The following is a 23,458-nucleotide window of genomic DNA, read 5'->3' on the forward strand; positions in this document are numbered from 1 at the left end:
AAAGACATCAAATTAACATCAAAAGCCTACAGGGATTTCTTTTTCAGTCCATTTTTTTATCTGCAAAATATCCCAGGAAATACAACTCAAGGTTTCCTCCAGACATAGTTTTGGTGCCCTGTCCACCAAGTACGTGACCGTGCAAGACAAAGAAACAGATGAGACCAAGAAAACCAGTGTCTGCCCTGTTTGCTGCTCTATTCTGCTAAATTCTCCATAAAACCACAACAGTCCAAACACCTGGGAAGAGCAGAATGGAAATAAGCAGCGGATATTGTCTGGCTGGACTTGAGCAAAGCTTTCACAAGGTCCTCACGAGCAAACTCGGGGAGCTGGGCTGGAGGAGCAGACACTTGAGGGGATGCAGAGGTGGCTGCAGAACAGATCCCAAGGGTGGGGCACAGGGTCTGGATGAAGGCCTGTCACTGCTGGTGTCCCCCAAGGTTCAATACTGGTCCCAGAATTGTGTAATCACTCACTGTGTCACTCATCAATGACTTGGACCAAGGGGCAGATGCCCCCTCAGCATGTTTGCTGATGGTCCCCATGCTATTTTCTGAAAAATCCCTTTGTCAGGATTTTTCTCCTGAGAAGCTGAGAGGCCTCAGAAAGGAAATGTAAACAACAATTACCTGCTGCTGTGGAATGCAACAGGTGCATCTGGGATTGGTCTCGTGTGATTGTTTTTAATTAATGGCCAATCACAGTCCAGCTGTCTCGGACTCTCTGGTCAGTCACCAGATTTTATTACCATTCCTTTCCTTGCTAGAAACTGATGCACAGCAAGTGCCACCAGAATATCAGTAAGAACTTCTTTCCTGGGCAGGTGGCCATGCCCTGGAACAGACTGTCCAGAGAGGGGTGGAGTCTTCTCGTTGGAAATATCTGAGAACCACCTGGGCACAACCCTGTGCAATGTGCTCTGCAATGACCCTGCTTGAGCAGGGAGGCTGGACAGAACCTGCTGTGGGGTGCCTTCCAACCTGACCTATTCTGTGATTCTGTGCAATTTTCTGTCACCAGAATAACTCAAGAGGTCTCATCCACTTTGTTCTATACAGCAAATATTACAACCGGCTCAAAGCCTGGTTTTAGGACAGGTCATGTGTCATGTTCTCATTATTACCAGCCATTTTAGCTAATATTATTTTTAATCTATTTGAAAGTTCTCAAACTCTATTTGAAATCTATTTGAAAATAAACCCAATGGGTTATTTTGAAAGCAAAAGAGAAGGCTATTTTGATTATGCATTTTATTTTGGGAAATCTAAATATTTTTCATGGCACGGTATGCTTTCCAGACAGGCAGAAATAAGATGATTTGAACCACACAAGTCATACCACAGCTACAAAACCACAACCACATTTATCCTACCTTAAGCATACTACAAACGTAAACCTATTTGTGGGGTTCCCCCTCATTACCATGATAATTACCATGATAATAATTTCCCCCTCATTACCACACTAGCATTAACCTTTGTATTCAGCCTTTCCTTAGCTGCTGGTATTGACACATATACCAGATTAACCTGAAGGAAATAAATTTCTGCATAAGAAAATTTCACCTTACATCCCCAAATTTTGTTAGCTTGAAATAAGAAGTTGCCCTTTATACTCTCAGAGTAGTATCCAAGATGGTCAACTCACCCTGAATGAAATCAGCTTTGTTGCAGCATGAAATTTAACAAAGTGACACTACTGATTATTCAAAATGTTCATACAACATTCAGTATTCACACATTTTTGGTCCTGCTATTTGGAAAAGTAACAAACTACACATTCAATTCTGCCATGACACATAATTTTTACTTATCTACAGAAAATTAATTTTTTCTTATTTATTTTTTAGAACACCAAAACATATTAGCATAATTTCACGCATCACCAGCTTTTGCCTTAAACACTACTGAATGCCACAAGGTATTTAATTTTAACATTGTACTCACTGGGTGCTAACATCCACCTAGAAGCAGACTGCAGAAGGGGCTGAATCCACTCACATGCTGGGAGCCACACATCACTCCAAGCTCAGTCCAGACTGCAGTGCAAGGAGCCAAAACTTACCCTAATACTCAGGTGAAGGAGATTTTAAATATTTAAATTGCAGCAGCCTCGAAGTTCTCTTGACCACAGTGAGGCTGACAGAATAAACAGCACCAATAACACAGATTGTTTGTGCTGGTGAGATTTGACACCTCTATTGCTCCTTATAAATCTCTGTGTGTGTCAACACCACTCAGTCAATGTTGGTCCCAAACACTCGCACCATTCAGCGGGGGAAAGGGCACAGGCAACTTCCATTCCAAATTACTGATTCTGGAATTTTACACAGAAATTTCTTTTGAATTCTACACAGAAATTTCTTTTGAATTTCACACTGAAATTCCCCGAAATCTCTCTACCCAAATCTTTGCTTCTTGATCAAGCTGAGCTGATGTATTTCTCAGGCATCCAAATACAAAGCAGCAATTAACGGCCTGATTTTACTTTCAGCCCTTTCAATATTCTGTACAATACTTGGCACAGCTGAGTCATGAAGGCTAGAATCAAATTAAAATGCAAATTATGTTTATTATCATGACAAGGAAAAACCAGAATTATGTAGTCAAAGTAATTCATTTTTATGGTCTGTGTCACCTATATGCATGATCCTAATGCTTCTAGGAATAATAGTATCTGAAACCCAATGACTGAATCAGAAAAATAATCTGAATTTCTCTGTACATTTCTATATTTCATAGTTAAGTGTGAAGTGCAGTTGTGATACAAAAATCTGTTTACAAATATTTTCATTTAGTTACTCGTTTTCCTTTTTTATCAAAGTAGAAGAAATAAGATTATGAATCAGAGACTATCAGCTTTTCTGGGGGGTTAATTTAGCCATTTAGTAAATAATATGTTTATCTTAAATACCAGCACGACTTGACCTTCTCTCAGTAAGTGACAAGCATCTTTTTGGCCACACATTTATGTCATTTCCACCTTCACAGCAAACTGCTGCTGTCTTCTATCCCCAATGATTATCATCTATCCACTGATGAAACCAACTTTTGTCTGTATTGTTTGATACAAGGAGGAGTATTTTAAATCAGTTTATGTCCTCTTGATTTGTGCAGAGTGCTTTAATGCCTCCCATCGTCAGGGTGAGCAAAAACAAGCTAAATATGCAGCCTGGTACAAAATTGCTAAGGAATATGAAAATAGTATCTTCTTATCAAGACAAAAAGATCTGTAGACAACCAGCCACCAGGTACAAAAACCTTCTGATTGGAAATTATTGCCTTCCTCTCTGCCTTCCCATCAGAAAGAGTTTTGCTATTATGAAAAACTAAATTTTAGAAAATATGAAAGCAGTACTGTGTCAGTGTCCTTTATGAAACAAGGATAATTTTCATAAAAATCAAACTGTAAACCCTTGTTACTGTAATGAAAATAAATCCAGAACTCAACTGTTCATCTGGAAAAAAAAATGCTTCAGCTGTTTCTAAGATATTTCTAAATATTTTTGAAGCATACATTATAAAGTGTTAATAATTAGAATTTAAGTTCTACAATCATTTTAGTAACGAGATGGTTACAAAAGCAGTATGAAAGTCCTTAAGTTATCAAACACCTATTTGAAACTTCATCATCAAAACCAAGAAGAAGGAAAATTGGCTGAAAGAAAAAGCTGATGACTCCTTTACAGACCAAAAAATGCAAAGATTATTTCAGTATGGTAGCTATTTACTTGATGGGTATTGAAAACACATTTTCCTTTTAGAAAAAAGATCTACAACCCAAATTAAGCCTCAGAGAACTGTTCTTAGTAATAATCTTAGTTTAAAAGCTGTAGCAGTAAGCTTTAAAGATTTCCTGAGCACTTTCATACCACCCTGATACAGATGAATTAAAGAATGAGAATATCATGAGCATGGTTAAAGGAACACTTGATATTGCAGTCCTTCAAGCTGAGATAACAGGTCCTTAAAAATAAATTCAGGACATTTGTATGAAGAAGGAACTCAAATCACTCACATTCAGCTCCGTCTCCTTAACCACGACAGAGAGGGGTTTGCCCTTGTTTGAAATTATTTCAGAGGCTTCTTACCCCTCTCTCATGGCCACAGCTCTCTTCACAAAGAACAGCAGGCACAACTTCCCAAGCACAGAGAGAAGGAAACAATTCTCATCTCTACCCACTGCTCCTCGTGTTTGGCACATGTGGAATGTGTTATGGAGACTGTTCACCCAGAGTGATTTGCCAACTGGATTCTGCTGAGGGCTGTTTGGATTCCTTGGCCAATTGGGTCAAAGCTGTGTCCTGGCTGACTCAGACAGTCATGGGTTTTTCTTTAGTATCTCTTTTAATAGAGTATCTCTTTAGTATGTAATTTAATACCGTATTAGTGTCATATCATATATTTTAATAAAGCAATTCTATTTCATATATATAATAATATACATTATAAAATTATAGATAATATACATTATATAATATATAATATGTTTTATATCGAGAATATACTATTATATATGAATATATAATAGTATATAATATTATAAATGAATACGATATTATATAATAATATATAATACTATATGTATCAGTTATATATTTATATAACTAATAAATATAACATTATATAAAATATAATATTATAGATAATATTATATATACCTATACAATATCATATATAAAAATATACAATTTTATATATATATATATATATATATATATATACACATATAATATGATAAAGTATAATCTATTCTTATAAAGCCTCCTGGAAGGAAAAACAAAAAAAAAAAGGTGGAAAAAGCTACCATTTTCATTGCCTTCCCCAGGAAAAATCCTGGGAGAGAGAATTATGTCTTCCTCTCTTCAGAGAATGTGAATACCACACTCTCTATCAACCTACACGATGGTTCTCTCATTCTGCAAGTGTTAGAACCCTAAATACTGAGAATTTTGAGCTTTCTGTGCTGAGAGGCACAAACTCACAAGAGGACGCTACGTTTGACCTAAAGCTATAAAGAGTTTCCAAAGTTGATGCGTGGCACTAGGATTACGGGTGTGTAGTTGGTTAGAAGTGGATAATATCACAAAGTAAAAGACTTCAAGTTTAGGGTTTTAGAATATAGTAATAAATATGAAGCAAAATAGAGTTTTTAAATAGAGTTTTAAAATAGAGGTTTTAAAACAGAAACAAATTATTCTTCTTTACTTTCTTCCTCCTTCTTCTTCCTAAGTTGAAATAATATTTTGTAATTAAAAAAGTCTGCATTGCGGACTTCAAATAATCAATTAAGTTAAAAAAATTCAGTATAATTTCTTAAATAATTTAACTTTAAAAAAAACCTTGTAACAAAAAGTAATTAACCATTTTATACCTTACTAATAAAAAAACTGCAGAACTCCCTGCTGTAAAATTATAACAGTAATAAAAAAAAAAATTAACACCTAAATCTAAACACACACTATCACACCAAATACTTTCAATCCTAACCCCAAAATAAAACAAGAAACCCAACAAATAAAAACCCCACATGTAAGGAGTTAGCATTTCCGAGTGCTCCTAGATAAACAAACTGTGATGGAAGAAAACCAACTCATCCTGCTGAGTGTTTCTTTGTTTCCTGATCCACACCTGTGCTCTAAAAGGTGCAGCCTCTCCAGCCAGAAAGGGATGGAGCTGCCTGACCTGTCCCTCCATTGTCTGAGTACATCTGAAGCTCTCCAAGATAACCCAGATGCATGAGCAGATGGATCACACTGATGGGGCTGACGTGTGAGGCTGGACCTGACCACATCCTGAGCTCTCTCTCTCCTGTGGGAAGGGTTTTGGGATTGGGGCACAGTTTGGGAATGGCACTCCCCAGTTTGGTGCTCCAAACCATCCACTGCTGGCTTACTTCCCCTTCTGCTGATGCCTCAGTTTCAGTTTTTCTATTTTTCCCATTCTGTGCTGCTTTAGTGTGTGGGTCTGAGCTTCACATTCAGGGATGGTGAGCTCTGTGCACAGAGCAGGGAGACAAAACAATTCCTGCTCCAGCTGGGCACCAAGGACAAATGATCCCAATCTCAGCCCCAAGAGCACAAACCCCGTGGGCTGCAGAGAGAAAAACAAGCAGGGTGGGACTGCAGGGGCTAAAGCTGGAATGGGACAATGAACTGCAAGATGCAAATGGAGCAGAACTGATCCAAGGGAGAGAGCCCGGGAGCGCTGGTGCATTTTGGGGCCATTTTGGTTCATCTTGGGTGCAGCCCTGGCTGGGCTCTGGTGCTGCCCAAGGTGGATCCATGGAGGAGATGCTTTGAATCCATCCCTGCTTGATTCTTTAGCTCTGTTCAGCCCCTGCTCTAGGGCAGCCTGCACAAGGCATCACTGCCACCCCCTGCAGCAGGATGGAAAGGAGAACTGAAGGCACAGCAGATGAAGATCACAGGCTGGGCTGAGAACAATTTACTGGAAGCAGCAAATGGAATAAGAAAATGTGCAGCCCTGGCAGCAATCCCAGTATCAGGGCATACAGGAGGGGTGAACAATTCACACCCAGGCGTGCGTGACCACATGGAACTCCACGGGCTCCCCAGCACCCACCCACACCTGGGGGAGATCCCTTCCCTCCCCACCCCTGCCCAGGATGTGGGGTGGTGGGGAATGACATCCAGGTCCTGGCCATGCCCCTCCTGGCTGCTGCCAAAGTTAACCTGGCTGGAACCAGGGTATATTGCAAGAGAAACTGAACCAAAACTGATAAATGTCAGTTATCCACAAAACTAAACCTCACTTAAGGTAAAACCTATCTCTTCTAAGATGGTCCTACCAAAATAATTTGATTAAGCAGCTTATTCAAAAGCACTCAGATCAAAATGATGTTACGTTTTGGTACAGGAATATGTTTGGCTTTCCTATTCAAATGTTTTGGGAAACAAAATAAAAACAAGTAATACTTTAATGCTAATGGCATTTGAGGGTCTTTAAACTACCCTCAATTGACTTTTTCCACTTCATATTTAAAGTAACTCACTTCTCTTTGTTGCCTGCTTTTGGGAGACAGTCAGATGTTGACATACGTGGAGAATTCTTCAGAAAGAAATAACCCTATAACTAACTATTTAAGTATACTTTTATGCAATCAAGGCACCATTATAATCAATATGCCTTGACTGCAATTAGTTGTATTCCTTCCACAACTACAGTTAAAAGCTAAAAAAAAATACTACATAGCAAGAAAAGCACCAATATATAATACTCAGCTACAACTCATAAGCACACAAAAAAAAGCTTATCAAAACTGAAAAAAAGAGAGCTGCTTTTTCTAGAACTGGGGAAAAAAAATCTATTTTTCCCCCGAGCATACAATGCACAGCTGATCTATCACTTTTTTTTCTGCAAACTTTGTGTAGTTCTGAAAGCAAAATCCTCTCAAGCACCCTCACACTTCAAAATCACTTTACCTTAAAAAAAAGCACCCTCACACTTCAAAATCACTTTACCTTAAAAAAAAGGCATTTAAATTTTATGATTAATTCTATACTATTTATCCATACTTTTGGAGCAAAATTTCTCATTCTGCTCAGAGAATTACAAAGCACATATTTTTTTCCCCTCTGCAAGAGTTTCTCATACTTAAAAATTTTCCATGCTGTTGGTTAATGGCCAAATTTCAGCCACCTCTCCAGCCTCTTCCTTTCAGTGGGCATGAAAGGGTTTATTTGTAATATCTGGTGCTACTGCCTGAGTTTTATCTTCTTCTCCTGCATCCTCAGCAGCAATTCCCAAGTTGGTGGCTTCCCCAGAAAGCACGTCAAAGGATTCCCACCCACACACTGAATATCTAACAGACCCTGACCCATTTTTGCCTTATTAAAGCAGCACTACATGTTTTAAAAAAAATAAAAATAATAAGCAGCAACACCAAATGAATGTGAGAGCTGCAGCTGGAATTCCTCTGCCCTCTTCAGATTTCAGCTCTGAAAAAAACCGCTAGCAAAAAATAGAGGCACATTTAAAGTGCAAACATCAAATGTATTTTTCCTCAGTTTTCTCCTCCAGTGACTTATTATTCCGGCTGTCTTTCAGTTAAATATATGGAGGATTTCCTTTATGAGTTCTGAGTATAGAAAACCCCCTTAATTTATCCATATTTATCCTGCTCTTGGCACAGAACCTTAGGGTGCATTTCACAGAATCACAGAAATAAATGCTGGGGTTGGAGGGAGCTCTGGAGACCACCCAGTCCAGCTGGCCTGCCCAGACAGGCTCACCTGCAGCAGGTGTGCACCCCCAGTGTAAGGAAATTCTTCCTCATGTCCAGCTGGCACTTGTTGTGTTTTACTTTATGGCCATCAGCAAACCAAGCCACACACAATGGGAACAAAATTATTTCACTAAGATTACTGCCATCTAACCAAAATAACCAATAACACATGCAGCATTCTGGTTTAAGCAGGGAAAAAATGGCAACAGAAAACTCAGTTGAAGCATGACTTGCAGTTTGCCCATTGCAATCACAGCTTCAGCCAGTGGGAATCAGATTTTACTGGTGATGGGTACACAAGAGCCTCTTCCCCAGCTTGGTGCTGTCACCCCCAAAGCACAGGAGCCACTTCAGCAAGTCAAACAACCTCTCCCTGAACAGGGGTGCCAAACAGAGGAGGTGGAGAACTGCCTGGGAAGTGGAGGATGCTCCCAGCCCTGTGTTGCAGTTTTTCAGTGCGGTACATGCAGGGCTGTGCCTCTCACAGAGGGGCAGCCCCACATCTCTCTCCAACTGCCATTGCCAATTCTAAGGTAGCACAGCAGTCTCTGTGGCTCCCTGGTGAGCCAGGCTGCTGTTTCACCTGAGAACAGACCTGACCAGATACAGATGTCACCTGGATCAATTCCCCAGGCTTTTGATGCCCATGCGGATTTGAATTCAACTGATGCAAGGTTTGTTTCTAACACAGTGCAGAAAATAGACAATAAAATAATGTTAGACCAACTATCTTCTAACAAATATTGAAAAAAATCCATTCATAAAAGCTCCATATCTCAGAAATAAATCCCTTATACTCAACTAATTTGTAAGCAAACACCACCTGTTTATAAATTATATCCTTATACCTCCTTTCTCCTCTTAATTTGACAATGATTTATGCAACTGACTTCCCAGGGAAAGCAGATTCATAGTTAGCACATATAGAACATTCTTTTGCCATAAATTTTAACACAAACTATTTAGAAATATATAGAAAAGTTGTTTTTCTTATAAAATATAAGAAAAGATAGTATTTACCTTATGAAAAAGGACTCACCTATTCTTTCCAATAGGAAGGACAGAAAATGAGGGAAAAACACCAGAGCAAATAAGCATGTGGCTCTGTATCCTTCAATACATACCCAGGTGACATGCAGTCATCTTTCAATGATTAAGACTGCTCACCAAGAATACCATGTTATTTAAGGATCCACTTCATTCTAAGGATAACTTGCATCCACTAAGGTAGATACCAGCATCAAAAGTAAGACCCAGACCTCCTTTGTCTATTAAACCATCCTAAGTTATATCAAGCGCTGTGCAAAGTTCATCCTTTCCAAGCAAGCAGAAAATTACTGGTGTCAATTCTTGTCAGAAGAGCACCCAACACTTGTCAACTCTCCTCACCTATCTGGAAAATGAACTTTTCACATCCAGGTTTGCATAGGATACTTTGAGATCAACTTCTACAGAGTCAGAGGACTGCTCATTGCTGGTTTACGCTGTGGCAATGTTTCTCAGAGACCAGTTTCTTCCCATGACACAAAGAACAGAAGACTTTACAACTGCCATGACATTTGGCAGAACACGTTTGCAGGCTTAGTTCAAAAGAAAATGGACTTTCCTTGACAATACTCTCCTCAGCATTCTGCCAAAAAGAGCATTCTCTGGAGAAATAACAGAGGGGAGAGGGATTCCACAAATGTCTAAGTGTACACTGCATGTCACTTCAGCCCAGAGAGAACTGAAAATTTAAAGAAATAGATGTAAGTGGTCTTAGAGAGCAGGATGGCTAGAAAATAAGCCATGCTGTCCTGGCACATGCCTGCATTTCTCACACTGGGTCTCTGTCAAACACACTTGAAATGCACAGCTTAGCCCTTGATCTTAGAAAAGCTGATGAACACCTTCTGCATGGCTTAAATATTACTGCTGCCCTAGAACTTCTCTTTATGTGGGACAACACGACTGAAGAACCAGGTGGTTTTTTATCTGCCTCTTCCAGATCTCTTCTCACCGGAAATATTTGCTTTCCTTCATGTTAAAGCTCTTTTTGAAATCATGTTTTCAACCTGACAGTGAGTATTCTCTCCTTACTACCTCACCTAAATTTCTCAAGTCTTGACTACTTCACGTTATTTAATTTTGTATCTACATATTTTTACGTCTTGGTCAGATCTGAAAATGTCACTTTCTGAAAAGCTCACATTCAACTCCATATATTGCACACTTTTGCACCAATGCACTGATGTTCTGACTGGGTTCTTTCCTGAATTAAATAAAGGAGCAAGAACTTGGCATAACTAAAAAAGATGTGAAAATTTGCACTTAGCAATTGTTCATTTAGCAAATTCAGCACTCTTATTTAAAAAGAAAATTGAAGCATAAGCTATACACAGAAACTATAGCTTATTAAATTGTTCAGTAGTTTCTGAAGCCAGTGGCAAAATACTTAGCAAACCCAATACTGAATTACAATTATTTTGAGGTTTTTAAAATTAAAATATTCATAATCCATATTTAAATGACCTAATTATTTTAAGACCTATTATTCCATCATTTTTGTGAAATTCATACCACCAAGATATGCTTTTGTGCTACTATGCAATCAGAACCATCTCAGGGCAAGCAGAACACACGAATCTTTTTAAAATCCCTTTTGAAATATAAAATTAGCTACTTGATGCCTGCTTAAAACAACACATTTAACTCCAAAACCCAAGAAGCAGCTGCATGCACTCATAAATGAATTGAATTGGATCTCCTGTTCAACTGGGTGCACGGAGCACAGAACACTATCCACAACGAGACATTAAGACTATATAATATATAAAATATATAAAAATATATTAAATTACTGCTCAAACACCAAAATACCCACCTTACCCCAGCCATTTTTCTGAGACAGGAGGAGATAACTTACGGGTAGGCTGCTGCCAGCTGCTGAGCTATGCTGTGAGCTGTGGGGTCCCTGTCCAGGGCATACACTGTGATGTCTCTGGCTCTCTCCAGGAGAGCTGATGTGTGACCTCCAGCTCCAAATGTCATATCCAGGAAACTCTGGGGAGGCAAAACACAAACACTTTCAGCTCAGAGCACTGACAAACTGATGGCTGGTGTAGAACTTAAGTTTGGAAAATCCCCCTCGTGTACTAGAGGGAAACACACCGCTGCCTTTTTGGACATGTTTCTTGTATTCTGACATCATTGCAATTCTGCACTAAATGATCTCTCACCAAAACAAAACTAAGAACAAGAAAGAAAACCAAACGCCCATAAACAAACAAATAAAAACACCAAAAAAACCCCAACAAAACCAAACCAAAAAACTGCCCCCCTCCCCAAAAAAAAACAACAAAAAAAAAAACCCACAACAAAAAAACCCCAAACCTCTTAGAGGAATTCTATAGTCTGGGGAATACATACTAGCAAACAGAAAAAAACAAGCATTTTTATTGTTTTTGTGACATTGTATCTAAACCAAAGTACAAATGTGACTGACTCTCTGCACCTTGGTATTGCCATAAATCTTTTCTCTCAGCCCTGATTGAACTGACCTCTGTTGACTGAGGGAAACTCAAGCTAGACATGAAAAACAAATTCTCCATATACTTCAATATTAATATCTGCATGGGGATTTTTTCCACCTCTCAGATTATTTTTTATGTGAAATAGGTTTTGAAAACTATTTATCAGCTACAATCATATTCAACAGAAATTGATATGAACTAAACTTATTCTCACAAATTATAGAGCCCAAGGGTAAAAGCACTTTTTAAGTGAAATCATCCCATCTGACTCTTAAAAGAACTAAGATTCAAACAAAAATTCCTTTGGATAAGAACAGAAATTCAAAGACAATCAAGAAGAACTAAGGTTCAATCACAAACTCCATTGGATAAGAACAGAAATTCAAAGGCAGTGAAGACCCAAACTTATTTCCAGAAGCATTTTTTTAGAAAACAAAGACTTATATATGAAATTCCCTCCCCCCCCTAAAAATAAATAACATACTTTTGAGACTAATAATCTAACTCTGCTGTGGCTGAAAGAATTATTTAACACAATTTCTTCGTGCTATACTATCACATTTCCTAAGCCTATGTTCTAGAAGCAAAAAGTTCCCTACAATATTTTACAAAGTTAATGAAGGAAACAAAATTTAGCTGGGTGATCACCCAATGTTAAATTGCATCACTCAGATGAAGAAATAAAGCACTGACCCAGAATGTTTTGTAAGCAGTATCTACAGGACCAATCTGTGTTACAGAGGACACGCCATCCATTCTAAACCATCTCTTTAAGCATTCTGGTTTATCTTCTGCCATGACAAAAACAAAAGCATGCTCCTTGAAACCAATTTATAAACACAAAACCAACAGTTAAAAAATGTGGCTGTTTCTTTAACACAACTGAACAGAAGAATTTAGCTAAATTTTCAATATACTTGCATATGCTAAAAACTCCAAGCATGTTCTCTATAAGTTCTCACATACCTGTAAGATTCAGAGAAGCTTTCTTGTTAAAGACTGCAATCACTTTGGGATTTCTTTGCATTGTACTGTTACTTCTACTACACCCATAAAATTCCAACACTGGCTATTGAGTGGGATATTAAACTAATTAGCTACTTTTTTTTATTATCTCCCTTCAACAAAAATTAACATAAAAATGTAATTTTTCACTCTGCATTTAGTTCAGCAAATTGTAAAAATGAACATGCATTCTAGAAAACTAAAAGAAAAATTCTAAATATCTAAAATACAAATCCTGCTAAATTACTTTTAAAATTTCCAGGGTATATCTGTTATGCTTTGATTTCCACTCTAGTTATTTCCATTTAATCCTTACCAGAACTAATGTACATAAGCAATAAACAGATCTCTAGCTTTTATATTCTAGCTCTGTAGGGAAATCCATTTAGAAAATCCCTTTAGAAATATGTGGAGGAGCAACAGAAAATTAAAACCAGCTTTTTTTTCTTTAGCATAAGATTAACCCACTCAGAAATGCACTCAAAAACTTAATCACAGGAGTCCCAAGCGTCATTTAGGATTGCACTTATTGTGCAGCAACACATTACAATCAAAACCAACCTAAACTACATCATAATTCCTCTTGAAAAAAAAAAAAGTTTAATCAGCATGAGTCACATCTTCATGGTTGGGTTTGGTTGTTTTGTTTTCTTAAAAAAAACCAAACAAATGCTCTTGTTCTCTATCATAGCTAGAAAACTAGGATGAAAACTTGGAAAAAAATCAGTATTTTCTTTTCTAAAACTGACCCACAGTGTTGGCAGGAAGAGTCATGGAAGGGATAGGAAGTGTCAGAAGAGTTACTTCTATCTTTAAAATAAAATAATTTGAAATGATAATTTTATTCCACTTAAACTCACTAGCAAATTGACTAGAAGATAGTCTTTTCCCACTAATATGTTTAACTACTTATTTCCTGCATGTCTGCTTGTCTTCTAAACATCTGACTCTTCTTTGAGTCATCTCTACAAAGTACTGAACACATGTCATGCTTCTTTCACCACCACCACTTCTACCAAGTCCTTGGTTCCATCATGTTTGAACAGCAGAACATGAAAAAATCAATTTGGGACCTTTTTGGCCAAACCTGCAGACAATTTTGCTTTTTAAGCAGCACGTAACACTGAGATGTTTATTTCCAGATGAACTTTTGAAGATGTTCCAGCTCATTCAAGAATACTTATATTTTGTTTAATAGTCTTACCTTTCCTCACAGACACCTGCTTCTGCTTTCATTCATTTTCAATTTGATCCGCTTGAAGCTTGGCAAGCCCTTTATACACCCTGCCTCTTAACAAACCACACAGAAGATGTTGAAGGTAAACCAAAAATAAACATTGGCAATGCAAGCTAGAGAAGAGAGAGGATGGGATGGGGTGGTTGTGCCATGGCACAGTGACAAACTCCCAATGTTGTGACAGCACTGGAAAGCTTCAGCGAAGAACCCAAGCAAGCCACTGACCTGCTGGGAATCAACACAAACTCACTCAATTCCCCTTTCTGAAAGGACCAACACACCCCACCCCCAAACTTTTAAGCTTCTTCCTCTTTCTCTCTTGCCTACTAGTTTTTAATCAAATGAAATTAAATGACATTTTATCCTCCTGGTCCTATAATACTGGAAAAGATTATTACATGAATTTCTCCTGCAGTGACTCATCATTCCGTTGTTAAATTACGATAGTCCCATCAGAGTCCCCCCGGGAATTTCATAACCAGTTTGTGACTGCAGGTTTTAGAAAGCATTTGGCTCTCTCATGACACACAGAGAGCAACAGCCTAAAATTTCCCAGCTTTCATTTTACAGCTAGATCTACCAAAGTTAGAGAGACACAAAGAGTTGGGGTTCACCATTTTGGTATACAAGACTTGGTACAGAAAAGCTCCCACAAACAATACCTTTTAAGCATTTCATTTTACTATGGCTGATCTGGAATTCCTGTAATGATCATGTTCCACATGTAATAAAGTTAACTCCACAACTCTTGACAGCCTTTGTGATTATTTCTCCTTTGCTGTGTAACAAAATGAGATTGCAGAACTTAACACAAAATTGAGACTCAAACGTGACACATAAATTGAAACATCATAATGCTTGCTTTTAAAAGCTCACAACTCCAGTATTTTCCACTCTCTTCTTCCTTTATTTTTTAAAGGCGAGAACCTTATATTCTTTTTTAAGTAATTTGATTCTTTAGATGTATGACTTCATTTTCCCCTAATTACTTCAAGCACTCTATCAGATGATCTTTCAGAAAGTGTTTTTTCTTCCTCTCACCACCCTGACATTGTCTGAAAGAGGACTCTGACATATTGGACAACATCTCCAAAAGACTGTGGCAAATTGTACAAAAACCCTAAGGCAGGCTGAGTTAGGGTACAGGACATCCCAAACAGCCTCCTGTCCTGGGCATCAGTGCCCCATGAGCAGCCTCTCTCTCCCCACTCCATGAGACAAACTCCTGCCATGTCTCTTTTGTCCAGGCAATCTCTCTGGATCATTAATACACTGTGATAAAGATCATTAACACATTGTGATAAGCAAGCACACATAAGGCATTTCCCATGGCTCTTTCCAATACACAGAATTAATTTCTTCTAAAACCAGAAAGGCTGCTATTCCCCAAAAAGAGACCATGCAATGAATTATTCTTTAATTCTATCAATTATTATTAATAGAATTTATTTAACTCTATTAATTAATTCTATTAATTATTTAATTTGATTCTTGAATTCTATTTATATTATTCAACCCCCAGTCCTGTTTATCCACACTTTTTCAATGAAACAAAAATTAAAAATCCATATTGACAGTGACCATCTTGGGTGCCTTCAGCAAGTGCAATCAGCTAAACCATTTTACCTCCAAGTTGTCTAATAAAAAATAAAATAAATAAAAATCAGCCTCAAAACAACCTTCCTAGAAAACGCTGTTCCTTCCTGCAATGGTTTAATACAGAACCACAAGAGACAGCCCCACAATCACTCCTCTCCCCTCTGAAGCTCCTGCTGTTGGCATTTGTCCCCTTCTTGCCTCAAAGAAACGTTTCATTGAATGGCAGCCATTCAAGAACAGTGAGTAGAGCATTTTGCAGCACTCCTCCCAGCTTAAATGCTCATAAGAATCACCCAACAACATGAATGCCATGTTTAAAATATGATCAGAAGAAAAATTAGCTTGCAAGAATCCCACCCTTAGCCAGTACCACATCAATGCCATTGATAACACTTGAACAGCGATCCATGCCTAATGGAGAATTTCCACCCAAAACTGGGCTTCACAAGTGAAGAAACTAAAAAACCAGAAGCCAGATTTTTTTAAGAAAAAAATCAACTAGAAACCCAGAACTTTGCTGTGGGAGAAAGGAAATCCAGCCACAAACCCTGCTGCAACAGCTGAGAACACAGCCTCAGCACCTCACCACTCATGTTTCATCTCCCAGAAAAGTTACAAAGAACAACAATGATGCAATGAGTATATTTTCAGTTGTACCGATGATGCAATGAATATATTTTCAGTTGTATCGATGATGCAATGAGTATATTTTCAGTTGTATCAATGATGAATTAGTATATTTTCAATGTTAGCAATGATGAAATTAGAACAGTTTCAGTTTTAGCCATGATGAAATAAGAATATTTTCAGTTGTATCAATAATGAAATTAGCATATTTTCAGTGTTAGCAATGATGAAATGAGTATAGTTTCAGTTTTAGTAATGATGAAATGAGTATAGTTTCAGTGTTAGCAATGATGAAATGAGTATAGTTTCAGTTTTAGTAATGATGAAATGAGTATAGTTTCAGTTTTAGTAATGATGAAATGAGTATAGTTTCAGTTTTAGCAATGATTAAATGAGTATAGTTTCAGTTGTATCAATGATGAAATTAGTGTATTTTCAGTTTCAGCAATTATGAAAAGAGTATAGTATCAGTTTTAGCAATGATGATGAAATGAGTATAGTTTCAGTCGTGTCAATGATGAAATCAGTGTATTTTCAAGAAACTTGCAGAACTATTTGTTTTGAAAATGGCACTCTTTCCACTTTTTACCGGATTGGAAAAAGCACCCACAACCAGAGTACTGATTTATTTAAAACATACTACAAAGGAAAAACTGGAGAATAGCTAGCTAGCATCCAAGCTATGCTGCCTAACATTTCAGCTCCCTAGAAGAAAAGGAAACACCTGGAAACTGCTGCCTGAAGAAAGAGAAATACAATGGAGACTCTCTCATGCAATTGGCATTCATGCAAATGTCAAAGTAACAATATTTTTTCTTGGAGTAATATTGTTATTATTATACTGCATAGTCTAACAAAGGTAAGTGCACAAGAACAAAAACATGATGAGACAAATAGGTTCTGTAGTATTTCTACAATATCAAAGCCACCATCAACTAGTGTATTCCAAGCCAATCAAAGCTAGATCACAGTGCTCATCTCTGTTTTTACTGATCTTCCTCAGTGGGATGACACGCCAACATTTCTCACAATAATAAATTTTTCATACTTGAAACAAGAGCTAGTGTTGGCTTGAAAATGCAAAGAAGGTCAAAATACGAGGATGTTTGTTAAGGCTAACAATAAATATTTATTACTGCATTGCCAGCCACTGTTGGTCTGTATCAACGTATTTCTTCTTATTTTATTTGTATCTATTCCATCTCTTAGTGGGAAAAAAAAAATCCTGAGAGCAGGAAAGCAATATAAACAAAACAATCAACACATTGCAAGATGCTTTTTGCTACTTCATTTTTCTGGTGTTCCTACGATGAGTCATGTTCTCTAAGCTCGCTGTCTGAATTTCCTTGGTATTCACAACAGAAATTGGTCATTGTCACAACACAACTTGTTTTCCACTCTGCTTTATTTTCCAAATATCAACTCTAAGTGCAATAAAGGACATCTGACCTCTTGTTCAAACACCTTGGGTTTTTCTACAGCTTACTATTTTAAGGCACTCAACTATTTAATATACACTAGGCAGAACAAGCTGAATTGAAGTGGGGAGCATTGACAACAAATTCTATAGGAACTTTTTCTAGCAGTGATTTTTTTTTCCCCCCAAGAAATAGTTGATCTGCTTTATCCTTTTATTATCACTTCTTTCACAACTAATTACTGCAAAGGTATGAATAGAGACATTGTAAAAATAGTTACTGTTGTCAGTGTTCCTTGAATAAAGCACACAGACTATTGTTTGGGACCCTATTTAAAGTCCACTGTGAGAAAAGGCAATCTCTTCTCAGTCCCTCAGGATTTTATTTTCTTTCTGCAAAGCTCAAAATTGAGAATTAATGTTTAGTGCTGGCCTTTGTCAAGACCAACCTCACTGAACCTATAGTTTCAATCAACACAGAGAGAAAATTAATCCGAAGGACAAATGAAATCTATAATCTTTTCCTTCTAAGAGTAAGGAAAAATACATCCAAACTTCAACCTCTCTTCTTCCAATTTCAAGACCAACTTCAGCTTCAGTGTATGAGCAAAGATTTTTCATCCAATAACGCATCAGGTCTATATGGCACCAGACAGGAACAGAAGTTGTATTGCTTTGAAATCCATAATTTTCACCCAAACTGAGTTATTAACATGTCACTCAGGCCTTTCTAACAGCTATTCTTTGGGAGATGGCCAAAAGGTACAAGGATTTGTATATTGCTGAGGTTTTTCTTTAATTCCACTTCTTTATTACATCATCAAACCACTTGGGATTGACCATGATGCACCTTAAAAAGCAGGAATCCATGGAGATATTGAAGGGCTTTCATTTTAAGATAATTGTCCAAATGGACAGAGAAGCAAAAATTTTTTTCAGAAAAAAACTTCCCAGGTCACTGCATGCAGCAACATCCTAAATGATAATTCTAGGAACAGAAAAATATGATTATTCCCTTTTTAATGCTATTTGAAATGCACAAAGAGATGATATATATAGAGAGTTCTGTTCAGGACATGTCTATCAACAAACCCTAAAATCATCTTGTTTGGTAACTTTAAGTACCATGTAATGTTACAATTATGAAATTAGTATATTTTCAAGAAACTTGCAGAACATATTTGTTTGAAAATGCCATTCTTTCCACTTTTCACAGGATTGGAAAAAAAAGCCCAACATATATTCTATATTTCTATATCGAAAAAAAAAAAAAAAGCAGACAAAACCATTTTATCCAAATTAATTCACAACCTCCAAAAACCCAAATTCAAAACTCCAAAAGCCCTGGAAGAGCAGAAATGGGGTCTTCATGGCCATTAAGCCAAGCAGGGGCCAGCACACTGAACTTCAAAGTTTTGGGGCAAAAGCACACAGTTTGAATAGGATGAATTCACCATAGGATTAATTCAGTAATATAAATTCAATTTGAATTCATCATAGGATGAATTCAGTAATATAAATTCAATTTGAATTCATCATAGGATGAATTCAATGGGAGCAATTTTCCACACACACACATAAGCCAGCCAAGTTATTTCTGGGACCAATGTTATTTAAAACATTCTCACACTACCAAAACCACATACCTGCTACAGAAAATGCTTTTTAATTAACAGAAAATACATTCTCAGAGGATGCAATGCTCTAATTCAGAAACTTTCACAAAAAATGAATGAAAGAAAAAAAAACCCTGTTCTGTAGCAAAGTGCTCTAAAAGAAAGCAAAAGTGTCAGGTTTGTGTATTTTCACCCTAGTACCTGATCTAAATCTCATTTGCTGCTGAAGTTGTTCACCAACAAAATGAACACTACATTTCTCCTGGTCACCTCCAAGGCATGCACAACTCAAAGCTATAATCCAGATTTCCACAAACTGCTGATTGTGAATCAACTTATGCCAGCACTGATAATCCCCTGGAGCTCTCTGACATGGCAAACATGTTAAAAGTATTGTTTAGGTATGCTGAAAACGGCAATTGAACAATCAAGTTTTTTACATTAAAGAAAAAAAAAATTCTCCTAAACATTGACCACATATTCAACATTTGCATTTCTTACAGCACTATACATGCACTGCATATAATTCTGTCCATAATTTCCCACTAAATCAGAGTCACCATTTCATCTCCTTTCCTACATGGACTGTGAGCTTTTTCAAAGAAATCTCACTATCAGTTTTTGCAAAGCACAGCAAAACACGTCAGTCTAAAATTATTATGTGAGATACATGCAGAAAATCTTGGTTCTGCAGCTCATCACTTTTGAAGCCACATGTCTTGGAGCAGAGTTTGGAGAGATCCTGGGCAAATATAACAGAAATGAAAAAGAAAAAAAAAATTGGGACTGTCTTTTCTTAACATATGTTCTGAACAAGTCCAGAAAATTGTAATAACCAACAGGAAGCTCAATTTTAATTGTGTAATAACTTTAAGGTAAAATTTTGTCAGAGATAGAAAGGAAACCATGCCAAATCTCCTCACAGATTTCAGGCATCATTTGGCATTTTAAGTTGTTCACAATTATTTCTGAACAAACCGTGATGGTCAGTGTGTGCAGCAAATAAAAAAGAACTTGGCACAAAAGGAACTTTGAACCACTCCCTTAGGTCACTGTGAACATATTTATGTATTAATAAAAATAAAATAAAAAGCAATTCTTGAAAAACCTAGGTAAACAAACACTTCCAAACCAAAAAAACCCCCAAAGCTATTAATTGCAGTGCCAGTGCAAAGTCACAGCCAGGTAAAGCGACTGCCAGCAGCTCAGTTACACAGAGCAATCCAACAGCTCGGTGTGGGCTTTGGGACACCTTATTATGGGAACAAACAATCCATTGGAGAGAGACTAATGGAAGTGGGATCACTTTTCCTCTGAAAGACACATGGAGTCTTTTTTCTGTCAACTCAAGTTCATGGCTGGACTCAGCTTACAGCTCTGATCGGGCCAGCATGCTTAAAACCCCACGGTGCGTACAAGCCTCATGAGTATTCTCCTGCCAATAGCTAAAAATTACCTTTATTCTAGATTCTTACTATCAAAATAAGTTATTTATTATCTTCATCATCATTATTAGTTCTTCTAACAATGCTCAATTTATTTGAAATGTAACAGAGTAAGAAAGCTTCAACCAATTAAAAAAGAAAATCACAAACGCACAAAAAACCGCAACCAATACCCCCAGGCCTCTCCAGAAGAACACATTCTCCTATTCTCCTTGAAAAATTACATATTTTTACTGTTCATCTTGGGCTGAGGTGTAAATCCAAGATCACAACTTGCACAAAGTTACCAACTCAATTATACTATGAATCAAAGTTGCTGCTAAGAGTAATTTGCCCTCAACATCAAAAAAAAAAAAACTACTCATCCAAACATTTTAAGCAGTTTCATCTTAGTAATATTATTTCACTTAACATTCCCTACTGATTAAGTAATGGCTATTAAAAAACCCCAAAAAACCACGAAACAAAAAACCTCAACAAATTTTCAAATACATGATTCTTCTCCAAGAGCAAGTCAAAAGGCAGTCATTTGGGAATAATTTCCAATTTGATTTTAACATCATTCATGCAATAAGTTTATTAACTGTTTTTCCAGAAACCAACTCAGTGAATTCTCTTCTCTCTCCACTTACTTTCATTCTCTGTAACTCATGTAAGAACGCAGGTTACATTAGCCCTCTTTTCAAAAAATTTATAGAATATTTTTGCACCATGGTAGAATTCAGCCATATATTTATGAAATACCAACACATATTTTTCAAAGGCTTTATTTTATTTTGCATTAAAATATCTCAAAATAATTTACAACTAGCCTAATTTTCTTTAGCAATTTTATAGTATATTTTACAGCAATTGTTTACCACATGGTAAAAAAAACCCTATAACTTTACTGATAAGGTAACTAACTATAGCTGAACACAGTCACACTCTAAAACAAGTGGCAGCACAGCTCATTTTTCAGTATTTAGAAATGCAGTGCTACTAAACTTCATCCAACAGGGAAGATTTAATGACCTCCAATACACTGTAACTGGAGATGCTCATATTCTCATCCAGCATGCAGATACTATACACTAATACATAATTAAAGAACAGGCAGTTACTGATTTATATTTATGTGAGATCAGCTTTACAAAAAGGAACATACTTCAGGCTCACAGGCAATTAAAACCAGATTAATTTCCTACCACAAACATGAGTTCCAACTCCTAGTGAGAACAGCATGACTTGTAATGTGCTTTTATACCCTTTATTACATTAATACAGCAATCAAAACAAAAACTGTCAATCACCCCTGACAAAAATACTGAGAATAAAAACCTTGTAGAACTATGCATTATAATCTATATAGTATGTTCATATTTATATTTGTTTTCATATAATCTATTGATTAGAGAAATAATCTATTGATTACTTGGCCCTTCAGAGCACAAAATCCAAGACCAGGAATTCCCAGCCTCTCGTGGAAACTGCCCAGGTGGTTCAACAGTGGCATAAAAAGTCTGAGCAGAATGCAATTATGGCAATAAAATATCTTTAAAATGTTGATGTAAGCCAGTGGAAAAAAAAACAGGCATGCACAATCTGCCATCTCAACAAGGGTCTCTTTGCTTCCATTTTAAGGCAAAAACATCCTCAATTAAGTGCACCAGCTGTGCACTTAGGTACAGAATGCCATGGTGGAAACCCCAGAATGCAATGGCATGACGAAATCGAGCAAATTTTCGGAGTGGAGGTTTTATTTTTTTAAAAAAACCAAGATGTTCAGCTGTGAGTTGCAGAAAGCACAAACAAGTGGATCAAGAACACATGAAACCACACTTTGGGGCTGAAGCTGTTGAGCCAATTGGTTGTGTTTGCACGTGGCAGCGGAGATGCTATCGTGAACCAAAAGCTGGGGAGAGGCAGCAGAGCCAACTCCACTTGCTGAGAACACTTTGTTTACCAACAAAGCACTGCCTGTGGCAGCATGCTGCTCAAGGAGGAGCTGCTTTGGCTCCTACCTGTTAGTTCCCAGTGGCTGAAACAAGGATTACATCTAATTACACAGATTGGATAGAGACAGTGTTTTAATTAGCTGGTTCTAACACAGCAGTGCTGGAAAACTCAACAAATGGGCCCAATGACACTGAACACCCTACTGCAAAAAGCTGCTTTTTTAAAAATGCCTACAAACACACAGAAAATAAGACAGCTTTTACCACAAGAAAAGTATAAATCCAGTAAACTTGCTTGCTCCCCTCTGTCTGGTATTTATTGCCTGCAAACAAATTGTTTTACTCAGTTTTTTATGGTGATGCCTACATGCCATGATCCTTTATTAGAGACCAAAGCAATTACCATTAGCAAAACTAACTTGCTTTATGATCTGCACACACACAGAATGCAGTTCTTTTCAAACAAACCTGTTATCTAACTCAAGATCAAACAAATGAATATGACAGAGTAGGGAAGACCATGCAGATAACAGTACCAATTCCATGCAATTACAGATAAGCAGTTGCATCCTTCAGCACAAGGCAATTAAATGTGTTTATTTAGCTATCTTGGAATCAACATGCACAGCTAGATGGGCCTGTGAGTTTTTTAACTGTTAGCTTTACCCTGTATTTTCATCCACAAGTCAGTTGCACAAGAAGAGAATAATTAAATAATTATAGTTTTAAATCATCTCTTCAACAAGCAGAACCTGAGCCACCAAGTGTGCTCTAATCCACATTAGACATTGAACAGCTCAAACAGGACACAGG

At 37.2% G+C, this 23,458-nt stretch overlaps 1 protein-coding gene across 1 annotated transcript in view; it reads right to left on the reverse strand.

Annotated features, from left to right (window-relative positions):
• METTL15 (methyltransferase 15, mitochondrial 12S rRNA N4-cytidine) overlaps positions 1–23,458 on the reverse strand; it is an 83,463-nt gene that overhangs the window by 36,908 nt on the left and 23,097 nt on the right. Inside the window, exon 4 of the mRNA XM_054635459.2 lies at positions 11,156–11,292. Coding sequence (XP_054491434.2) covers positions 11,156–11,292 — 137 coding nt within the window. The remainder of the gene's footprint in view (positions 1–11,155; positions 11,293–23,458) is intronic.

The sequence above is a fragment of the Agelaius phoeniceus genome, chromosome 6 (assembly GCF_051311805.1).
Source record: "Agelaius phoeniceus isolate bAgePho1 chromosome 6, bAgePho1.hap1, whole genome shotgun sequence".
Lineage (NCBI taxonomy): Eukaryota > Metazoa > Chordata > Aves > Passeriformes > Icteridae > Agelaius > Agelaius phoeniceus.